This window comes from Rhodamnia argentea, chromosome 2, assembly GCF_020921035.1.
Source record: "Rhodamnia argentea isolate NSW1041297 chromosome 2, ASM2092103v1, whole genome shotgun sequence".
NCBI lineage: Eukaryota > Viridiplantae > Streptophyta > Magnoliopsida > Myrtales > Myrtaceae > Rhodamnia > Rhodamnia argentea.
The window spans coordinates 27,149,119-27,160,742 of NC_063151.1; the positions used below are offsets into that span (position 1 = coordinate 27,149,119).

General features: G+C 40.3%; 1 protein-coding gene and 1 pseudogene across 3 annotated transcripts; both read right to left on the reverse strand.

Annotated features, from left to right (window-relative positions):
• Window positions 1-73: 73 nt before the first annotated feature.
• Window positions 74-3,995, reverse strand: LOC115737436 (annotated as a pseudogene).
• Window positions 74-10,034, reverse strand: LOC115737272 (DNA-directed RNA polymerase I subunit rpa49-like). 3 transcript variants are annotated; one of them, XR_007197385.1, is made up of 6 exons: window positions 9,415-10,034; window positions 8,440-8,616; window positions 7,127-7,441; window positions 5,865-6,324; window positions 1,032-1,039; window positions 74-225 (listed from the first exon to the last, which is right to left on the reverse strand). XR_007197385.1 is itself a non-coding variant. In XM_048274032.1 (4 exons), the coding sequence occupies exons 1-4, from the start codon at window positions 9,784-9,786 to the stop codon at window positions 5,917-5,919; spliced, it is 1,272 nt and encodes a 423-aa protein (XP_048129989.1). In that variant the 5' UTR covers window positions 9,787-10,034; the 3' UTR covers window positions 5,668-5,916. The 3 variants fall into 3 exon arrangements, 2 of the variants coding, with proteins under 2 accessions (XP_048129989.1, XP_030525170.1); XM_048274032.1 differs by lacking the exons at window positions 74-225; window positions 1,032-1,039 and having other exon boundaries at window positions 5,668-6,324; XM_030669310.2 differs by lacking the exons at window positions 74-225; window positions 1,032-1,039 and having other exon boundaries at window positions 5,668-6,324; window positions 8,440-8,586; window positions 9,415-10,032.
• Between the last annotated feature and the right edge of the window lie 1,590 nt (window positions 10,035-11,624).

Sequence of the window (11,624 nt, forward strand, 5' to 3'; positions counted from 1 at the left end):
ATGCAAAGGAGCCAAAGCTATACCAAAAGAATGGTGCTTACAACAAAATCGCTTCCAACCAGGCGTTCTCACGTTTTCAAAGAAGTACATCATGCAAACTTGATTAAGTAGACTCGCTGTGGAGTTGCATCCAATGAAGCATAAACATGTTCCATCACCATAGGATGCTGTAAGCTAAAAGAAATACAACATGAAACTCCCGCCGTTATGAATTCCACTTCTTGATTGGATGTGACTCTCTCTTGACATACTGTTGCGAGAACAAGAAAATCAATTATATTTATCTACCTTCGGCGCCTCTTTCTCAACCCTGGGAACTTTAGAGGCACAGGAAGCTTGACATACAACACATTTTTCTCTCTCGACAACTTGCATCCTAGATGCTCGAAATGATGTCTTATGGTTACTGAACTCATCCTCAGATCCTTAGCAATATCTGTTAGGTCTGTCCGAAAATCATCCGCAAACAAAGTGAGCACCAAGACATAGCTGATTAGAAGATCAATTTTCTCGGAAGGCAGCCAATTAGATTCGGTGCTGGGGAACTTAGTTGAGAATTTCTGACGCAATATGCTTGGGGTCCTGTTGTTCTTCGCAGAGGGCGCACCATCAGCAGAATGCTGATCTTTGAACTTAATAAGGTGGTTGATATACGAGAATATGCAACCAAGCGTTTCCTTCTCCATCTCATCCTGCAGGTGTCGAGAAACACTCAAAAGCTATATATTTGAAATGGGAAAGAAACTTGAGAGAGATGACAGGAAGTCTTGAGAGTTCAAGAGTGTATGTTCAATTAACAAATTGAGGATTCGAATCTCCTGCCGGTCAGAGTTGCTTACCTAGTTATGCAATCTCAAGATGTTTAGTCTTCTTCAAACAAGCAAATGCTATTTAATCAGGTATTGACCAAAGAAAACCAGTATAACATTAAACAAAGAATTAGGCGACAGCAGTCTTTAAATGAACTCAAAAAGCGATTGGAAAGCAAAGCGCTTCCTTCCAGTCCAAACCGACAAAGCCGCCACTGACATGTAAAAGCAATAGTCGGCAGAAAATGCTCTATGAATTTGTTTGCTCGAGTCAATTAACAGACACTTCCTCCACTGCCTGCAGCTATATTTTCCTATTTTTGTTAACTCAGATTAAATCCAGCAACGAATCATGATTAATTAGGTAGCATATAATCATAAAAGAAAAATAAATTGACTTCATGCAGATTTGGAAGTATATATGCGCTATTGGGGTCAAGCATATTTGATGAAAGTTAACTTTGCGACACCATTTACTCAGAGTAATTAATAGGTATCCCTTCATTGCAATTGCAACTGCCATTTTCATTTTCCATTCTAATCATATCGTGCCTGACAGAATGAATAGTGATGCATTAGGTAGCGTGCACTGTCACATGGCAAATCAAAATGAAAAAATACAACGTACAGATGGCGTTGATAGAAGGAAAGGCATTAGTTTTTTGAACGAGGAAGGCATCTGCATGATTTTAGCAAACAAACAAATGAAGCATTATAATCTTCCCAGTTTCGTAAAAAGCTAATGAAACTATTTTCCACAAGAACCAATGGGAAATTATGTCGATTATAGAAATACTTGTGAAAAATTGCAAAGGCAATCACCTGTGTCTCCCCCAGTTTATGGATCCTATTGCAAACAAACACTGGGTAAGCATCGGCTGATACTTTCTCTTCTGCTTCGAGAAGTCGAAGAATATCCTTGATGTAATCCCACTCTCCTTTGAGAATAATTTTCTCTATGGGATAGGCATCCTTTGGGACAGTGGCAGACGAATTGTAAGGGGGGATATTGCGAGCAGTATGAGAACCCATACTTTCAAGAGCTTCCTTGTTAATGGCGACTTCCTTAATCTTCCTATCCAAATCCTTTTGAGAGTTGGGATCATCTTCTTGCCTTAGAGATTGCAATTTTTTGTCCTGCAATCATAAAAAATAAAAATAAAAATAAATTTGCGTTGCATATATTTCCACAAAGTTCCAAGCAATAACTATCAAGCGTGACATTCTTTAAATTCCTATTGCAGGGCTACTCAAAACTTTATCTTCCTCCAGAGTTTGGCTCAGACCATGGCTTCGCCGTATTCATGAACAATAAATCCAACAGATGAAAGCGTGCAAGGTAATCACACAAAACGGCATTATAAACTTGCAATTTCCAAGGCTCCAATGGATAGACAGTATACAGTGAAACTTTATGAATGAACACACACCCCATGCACATGGACACATTCACATGCATAATAAGCATGTGAAAATGTACAAGTGCACATACAAAGACAAACAAACAAGCGCCTGCGAGCATGCACAGAGAGAAATAAAGCATGCACGCATCCTAGTTTGTGCAAGACATGCCGATTAACTCCTACACGGATGCAGACACACCTAAGCATAAACCAACACTAATAAGCAATCCTGCAAAACTACCGACTGATAACTATGCATGTTCAGAGGAACAAACGAAAGGCTTTTATCTTTCACGAATAAAAAGCTTCCAAAAAAGATCAGCATGACCCATTTAGTGGAAAGAAGCTCAACAAATTATCTTCCATGAATCAATAGCACAACGCATAACATGATTTAACGTTTAGGTTAACATGGATCATACCTGTTTTACCAAACACTTAGTTCCATAGAGTAAATTAAGTTCTCTAACTTTATCAGCTTTCTCTTTTGAAGAAAGCTCTCCCCTAACCAACTAAGCGTGCTCTTTGCCAGCGAAATCTGATCCCACTCTAGGTTCCAATCTGAATATCTGCAGCAGTACCACATAAATTTGAAAGACGTAAATCACAAAAGGCAATATTTAGAAGCAACATGTAAAGGAATGACAGATGAGTATCTTTAAGTGCAAATAGTGTTATGTGACTCACGTGAGCTGTTAAATCTCCAAGCGACTCTACTTCTGACATGCTTAGATGAAATTTATCAATACATTAAACAAATTTCCGGGGAAGACATAGTAAAGTAAATGCAAGGCAAATATTTCTCTCATTTTCCAAATGTTTAGCAAAATAAGGAACGGATGCAAACTGAAGATGTACTCTTGATAAAATTGAAAACGACAACCAACTGGCAACTGCCATCACGAACATTTAGCCACATCCGTTGTGCGTCAGACTGTTCATCTTGTAATCATCTCTGGCTTGATTGATAGCTGACTCAGTGGCGCCGACAGGACACAAAACTGGTTTCTATCCGAGAGAAACCCATCTTGCTCGGAACCAAACAGAGAGAAACGTTGCTCTGATCTGTCCTCTAGATGAAAAAGCCCGCCGAAAAAACCATTACTTCCTATCTGTTTGAAACAACTTAACCTCAAATTGCTTCTATTACTTTGTGCAACGTTACTAATTTTATAAGCATAACTTCTCGTCTATTGTCCCTTCCTAACGAACCGAACTATATCAACCAACAATCAGAACCGAACGTCGCATCAACAAAACAAGAAACGAATACCCTCCATGTAAAAACCCTAAAAGAATCTCCAGCACTCACCTCATTACAGGCGATAGGGACGATCCGGAGCGTCTGCGACTTCTTATGGGGCGAAGGTGCAGGACTTGCTTAAGGTGGGCAAGCTGCAGGACTGGCTTAAGGTGCGCGAGGTGCAGGACTGGCTGGCCGTGGGCTCGTCGGGAATGACGGAGCCGACGAAGGCGACGTTGGACTACGGCGGTCTGACGACGAGCTGGAGCCTATTGGGCTCCTCGCTGTGGCAGCAGAACCTGACGCGAGGCTCCGCGGAGGCGGGAGGAAGGGTCGAAGGCCGAGGAGAAGTAGCCGAGGAGTCGAGGGGTTTTGTTGGGGTTCTCGTGGAGGACATGGATGGTGGCGTTGCGCTTCTCCCCCGCTCGCTTCTTGGGCTTGGTGGGTGAAGCTTCGGTGTCGTCCATTGGTGGGAAGGAGCGTGGCGCGCGGCCGAGGACGAAAACCGAGTTTTTTTTTTTTTTTAAATTCTTTTCGAGGTTCAGGAGAGACGGGTTTTATAGTGAGAAAATCACATAAGAACATCGTATCGGGGATAAGTGCACAAGAAATCCAATGCAAACTAGTCTTAAATTTTTCAAAAAATTTAATGAAATCCTAAAATTCGTAACGAAAATGTATTCGAGTCCTAAAAATTTCAAAAAGTGTAATAAAATTGTAAAACTAGCCATAAAAGTACAATCGAATCCTAAAATTTTCAAAAAGTGAAATCAATGAAAAAATTTGATTGAACTAATGTGACAAGTTTTACGACTAGACTGCACTTTTTGAAATTTTTAGGACTTGAATGACCTTTGTGACAAGTTTTATGACTTAATTATACTTTTTGAAACTTTTAGGATTCGAATGCGTTTTCGTGATGAGTTTTAGGACTTGCAATGTACTTCTTCCTAAGAATATCCCATTAATATTGATTTTTTTTTTTTGGTAAGGTAAGTAAATTGACAAATATTTTACTGACCAAAAAGGCCAAAAAAAAAAAATTGGCAAATATTTTTACTTTATTAGCTTCAAAAAACAGTTACATGGACTGGGATTTACATTGATACCCTTGCCGCCATTTTAATCCAGAATGTAGCTCTTATTGATAAGATTAATGGTATGATATCATGAAGGAAATCATTTAGACATGTTTTATCACGTAACAAATTCATATTTTTTTTTTGAAGTAATTACTTTTTTGTTTTGCTACTCGACTTGAGATGCCTCCCATCTTTTAAAGAAGAAGGAACGATGTGGCCGTCGAAGCAACTATCCATTTTATCGCAAGAGCTCGTTCCCCTTCCTTCAATAAGGAATTCCAGCATCCTCTATTCATGTAGTTTTGGACTCCATGGTACATAATTAGGCTTCTGCTAGAGCTGGAGGTGTGCAAAGAAATCGAAAACCACTTGGAACCGGACTGGATCGGCCTCAAACTCGGGGTTCCTAAAGGAACCAGTCCGGTTCCCGGTTTAAAGTATGGAACCATCTGTCTACCCGCCCGAATCGAACCAGTTATATTATTATACATTGTCTAATTTATAATTTTTTTAAAAAATGAAAGATTTTAAATCTCTTATTTAAAGCCTGCTCATCTCATCTCAAACTCTTACTCTCATCTCGATCTCTACTCTCTCGACTGTTGATGTCTCACTCTCACCTCGGTCTCTCCGTCTCAACTCATGGCTGCGCCTCAATGTCAAGAGTTGCACACATACATAGTAAGCTTTTCTAATCATATGATGGCCGAAGAAAACAAGTACAACCACAAGACAAATATAAGGCCGCAGCAATCTCGAACTGAACATTTAAAAAGGCTAACACAGCAGGCGGGAACTATTTGATTGAGAATGTTTGCTTTAGTCAAAAATAACACTTTCATACACTGCACTCGCATTGCTTTTCATTTTGGAGTTCAGATCATGAGTCCAACATTGAATCTTGATGAATCATCGAGAACAGGAGAAGTCTTGTGAAGCAAATTTATTTGTAAGACTGATCTCAAAATGGTAACTATCTCAACTAACTCCTTTCAATAGCTTAGTCAATATGGTATGGAGAGGTCGGGTGATTAGAAATCGAGTCAATGTAGAGTCCCCTCAAGTAAGTGCGGTGCAAATAAGCTTCAGATGGATGGAAAGGAGCCAAAGCTGTAGCAAAAGAATGGTGATTGCAACAAAATCGCTTCCAATGTAGGCCTCTCACGTTTTCAAAGAAGTACATCATGCAAACTTGATTAAGTAGACTCGCTGTGGAGTTGCTTGCAATGAAGCATAAACATGTTCCATCACCATAGGACGCTGTAAAGCTAAAAGAGATACAAAATGAAACTCCCGCCATTGCAAATTCCACTTCTCGATCGGATACGGCTCTCTCTTGACATAACTGTTGCAAGGACAAGAAAATCCATTCATCTATCTTACCTTCGGCGCCTCTTTCTCAACTCCGGGAACTTAAGAGGCACAGGAAGATTGGCATACAACACGTTTTTCTCTCGCTTGAACTTGCATCCTAAATGCTCGAAATGCTGTCTTATGGTTACTGAACTCATCCTCAGATCCTTAGCGATATCTGTCGGGTCTGTCCGAAAATCATCTGCAAACAAAGTGAGCACTAAGACATAGCTGATTAGAAGATCGATTTTCTCAGAAGGCAGCCATTTAGATTCGGCGGTGGAGAACATGGTTGAGAATTTCTGACGCAATATGCTTGGAGTCCTGTGGTTCTTCGCAGAGGATGCACCGTCAGCAGAATGCTGATCTTTGAACTTAATAAGGTGGTTGATATACGAGAATATGCAGCCAAGCGTTTCCTTCTCCATTTCATCCTGCAGGCATCATGAAACATTCAAAAGCTATACAATTGAAAGAGGATTAAAATCTCCTGCCAGTCATGCCAGTCAGAGTTGCTTACATGGTTATGCAACTTTAAGATGTTCAGTCTTCTTCAAACACGCAAATGCTATTTAATCAGATATTGACCAAAGAAAACCAGTACAAACACTAAACAAGAATTGGGCCCCAGCAGTATAAAAGTGAACACATAAAAGCTACAGCAGGCAGAAAATGCTTTATGGGTTTGTTTGCTCAAGTCAATTGACACACCTCCACTGCCTGCAGCCATATTTTCCTAATTTTTTTTTCAACTTAGATTAAATCCAGCAATAAATCATGATGAATTAGGTAAGCATGTAATCATAAAAGAAAAATAAATTGACTTCATGCAGATTTGGAACTATATATGCGCTATTGGGCGGCAAGTATATTTGATGAAAGTTAACTTTACGACACCATTTACTGGGACTAAGTAATGGGTATCCCTTCATTGCAATTTTCCTTTTCATTTTATTCATATTGTGCCTGACAAAATGAATCGTGATGCATTAGACACCATGCACCGTCACATGGCAAATCAAAATGAACATATACAACTTATAGATGGCTTTGGCAGAAGGAAAGGCATTAGCTTTTTGAACAAGGCATGCATCTGCAAGATTTTGCCCAACAAACAAATGAAGGATTGTAATCTTCCCAGTTTGGTCAATAGCTAATAAAACTATTTTCCACAAGAACCGATGGGAAACAATGTCAATTATAGAAATACTCGTGCAAAAAGGCAAAGGCAATCACCTGTGTCTCCCCCATTTTATGGATCCTATTGCAAACAAATGTTGGGTAAGCATCAGGCGATACTTTCTCTCCTGCTTCAAGAAGTTGAAGAATATCCCTGATGTAATCCCACTCTCCTTTGAGAATAATTTTCTCTATGGGATAGGCATCCTTTGGGGTAGTGGCAGAAGAGTTATAAGGGGGGATATTGCGAGCAGTATGAGAACCTGTACTTTCAAGAGCTTCCTTGTTTATGGCAACTTCCTTAATCTTCCTATCCAAATCCTTTTGAGAGTTGGGATCATCTTCTTGCCGTAGAGATTGCATTTTTTTATCCTGCAATCATGATAAAATTTCGCATTGCATATACTTCCACAAAGGTCCAAGCAATTACTATCAAGCATGAGATTCTCCAAATTCCTACTGCAGGGCTACTCAAACTTTATCTTCCTCCAGAATTTGGCTCAGCCCATGGCTTCACTGTACTTACGAACGATAAATGGAAGAGGTGAAAATCATGCAAGGTAAATGGCATTATAAAATCGCAATTTCCAAGGCTCCAATGAATAGACAGCACATAGCGAACACATTCGCACGCATAAGCATGTGAAAATGCACAAGTGCACATAGAAAAAAAAAATACACAAGTGCACGCGAGCATAGACATAAAGCATGCGCACATGCTAGTATGCGCAAGACGTGTCAATTAACTCCTACACAAATGCACACATGCCTAAGGATAAACCATTACCGACTCATAAGCAATCCAGCAAAAATACCGACTAATAATTAGATCCGTCAAACGGTTCAGTCAAATCGAAAATGCCCGACCCAAAGTACCCTTTTAACATGTCTTGACGCATTTCGATGCAGCGCAAATCTAGTTATTCATGCCTAACCTGATCCATATTGCTAAATCACTTTCATATTTAACCTAATTTAGGAAAACTCATGCCTAAATTGAGGTAAGAGCGCAGAGTGAGCAAGCACTAGATTGAGTGAGAGCAAGAGAGAGTGAAGAGTGAGTCATAAAGGTGGGTTGAGTCTAAGTAAGTTGTGAACCCATTTAACACCTGTTCTAAACCCATTTATGACATTACTAAATATAACTAACCCATGTAACATCTTAGCCCATCAAATATTAGTGATTGGTGTACTGATTACTATCCATGTACAGAGGAACAAATGAAAGCCCTTCATCTTTCACGAATAAAAAGTTACCAAAGAGCATCAGCCTGACAGTTTTAATGGAAAGAAACTCAACAAAATCATCTTCCATGAATTAATAGAACAACAGATAATATCGTCAATGCCTAGGTTAACATGTATCATACCTGTGTTACCGACCGCTTAGTTCCAAAGAGTAAATTAAGCTCTCTAACTTTATCAGCCTTCTCTTTTGCTGAAAGCTCTCCCCTAACCAACTCAGGGTGCTCTTCGTCAGCAAAATCTGATCCCACTCTAGGTTCCAATCTGAACATCTGCAGCAGTACCACATGAAATTGGAAGGACTTAATCCTAAAAAGCAATATTTAGAAGCAAAATGTGGAGGAGTGACGGAGGACTATCTTTGAGTGCAAAGGATGTTCTTTGACCATGTAAGCTATTAAATCTCCAAGCAATTCTACTCCGGACAGACTTAGATGAAAGTCAGTGATACGTTAAACAAATTTTCAGGGAAGCAACGTTGGTTTGTAATAAAGTAAAGTAACTGCAAGGAAATATTTCCCTCACTGTCCAATGTTTTGTAAAATAAGGAACAGATGCAAACTGAACATGTACTCTTGATAAAATTGAAAGCGACAGCTGACCGGCAACCGCCATCACCACCATTTAGCCACATCCGTTGTGTGTCAAACTGTTCATCTTGTAAACATCTCTGGCTTGATTGATAGTTGATTCAGGGGTGCCGACAGGACACAAAACTTGTTGGCATTCTTTCTTCACTGCCACCATTCAGTCTAAGCTGAACCAACCACCCTCCAAAGGTCCAACTTTCTTTCCAAGAGAAACCCATCTTGCTTGGGACCAAACAAAGAAAAAAGTTGCTCTAATCTGTTTCTAGATGAAAAAGATCGCTGGGAAAACAATTTTTTTCTATCTGTTTGAAACAAATTAACGTCAAATTGCTTGCTTCCGGTACTCCGCACAACGTAACTGATATTTCATAAGCATAACTTCTCCTCTATTATCCCTTTCTAACCAACCAAACCATATCAGCCAACAACAGAACCAAAAGAAATCGCATCAACAAAACAAGAAACGAATGCCCACCACGTAAAATCCCTAAAAGAATCTTCAACACTCACCTTATTGCAGGCCACAGGGACGATCTTGAGCGTCTGCGACTCCTTATCGAGCACGCCGAGGGCGTAGGTGCAGGATTGGCTGGCGTTGGGCTCGCCAGAGAAGCTGGAGCCGACGAAGGCTACGTTGGACTCCGGCGGTCTGACGACGAGCTGGAGCCTATTGGGCCACTTCCGGTTGCTGTGGCGGTAGACCCTAACGCCAGGCTCCGCGGAGCCGCCACGGAGGCGGGAGGAAGGGTCGAAGCCGGATGGGAAGTAGCCGACGAGGGGAGGGGTCTTGTCGGGGTTGTCGTGGAGGACATGGATGGTGGCGTTGAGCTTCTCCCTCGGCCGCTTCTTGGGCTTGGTGGGTGAAGCTTCCGTGTTATCCATGGATGGAGGGGAGTGTGTGCGCTGTCGAGGAGCGCAACCGAACTTGAGGAGAGATGGGTTTCGTGTTATAGCCAGAATCACCTCTTGAACTCAGGGCCTGTTCATGGGAAATCTCAAATTAAACACGGATGGCTCGCGGGTAGAAGGCGCGGCGACAGGCTCGGTGGCTGACGTGTGCCGCGACTCATCCGGTGCTCTGGTTCCTGGCTTCGCCGAATCAGGGCAAGCCGCGACCACTCTGACCACCGAAACCCTAGCAATCCACCGTGCTGCTTTTTTTTTTTTTTTCCGAGATAATTCTTAATAAAAGCCTTAATTGCTTCCATTTTCTCGAATAAAGACATAAAATGATCAATATTTCAAATAAAAATCTAAAGTGTTCCCATTATACACGAAGTGGCTATAATTATTTCAAATAAGGACCTAATCTCGCCGGCCGATCAAAGACATTTCCATCAAAATATAATTTTAATATAATTTTTAGTTAAATTAAATTAAAAAATTAAAAATTAAAAGTGAAAAAACAAAAAGAAAGCAAACATAGGCCAGAGGGCAGCTCTCCCCCTGCCCTCTTGCCAACATTCGCTGTTACCCCACCATTGGCCCTCGTCTCCAGTCGGTGTGGTCGCCGACCCTTGCCGAGGCACACGTGGCCAAAGGCACTAGGCAGGCAATATGGCAGCCTTCCCTCTCCCCTGTGTTTGCTTTCTTTCTTTTTTTTCACTTTTAGTTATTTTTTAAAAAAATAAAAAATGGAAATAAATAAATAAATAATTTTTTTTAAAAACAGTAAATGATGAAAATGTCCTTACCAACCGATGAGTCGGGTTTTTTTAAAGCGATATGGTCACTTTAGGCTATTATTTGAATAATGTCCACTCTACTCTATGGCTTCATTTGAGACAAAAAGAGCACTCTCGGGCTTTATTTGAAATAAGTTCAACTTTAAATCCTCATTTGAGAAAATGAAAGCATTTCGAATGTTTTTTGAAATTTTTTCATGCTCTGTTTTACTTGTTGGAGAAAGAAGAATCAAATCTGCCGTTCGATAGAAAGATAGAGATAGAAACAAACAGTAAGGGTGCGAATAGCAACACTTATGGAAGTGGATTTGTATTCGAAAAGTGCTTCTAGAGTAGAAATCCGTTTGGTAAGGTAACTTCTCAAGCAGTAAACTGTTTGGTAAAAACTTTTACTTCTGAAATAAATTTCTACTCCTAAAGTGATTTTTCACTTCTGAAGTTGTTTTTTCCTCAATTTGTGAAGTTAAAAAAAGTAGTTTCCTAACTCAAGAAGTACTTCTTGGACAAAAAAAAAAATCACAAAGTACTTCTTGCCTCACCTTCTTTTCATTACACCATACCCTCTTTTCGATCACATCCGCCTCTACCGACTTCCGTCGCTACCCATCGTTGACCACCGACATCCTCTATCGCCGCCGACAACCACCGACCACCACCATTGCCAACCATTGCTTGCCACCACCCATCACCGCCCGCAACCACTGCCGACCATCGCCCGCCGTGATCGCCAACCACCATCGCTGCGGACCACCACCCCCCATCGACCGTCGTCGATGAGTCACCGAAGTAAAATGTCGATAATAATTTTTTTTTTAAGTAAATAATATTTCTAAATAATAAAAATTATTTTTTAAAGAAATTTAAAAAGTTTAAAAATGAAGTAGAAATTTTGCGGTCGCTGACAATAATTCTTCATAGAAGATTTTCTGTTATTAATGTTTTAAAACTAGAAATTTTCAATCGTTATCAAACGAATTTTTATGATCATAAATTAAGTTTTGGAGCAGAAGTAGAAAAATCAACTTCTAACTATAA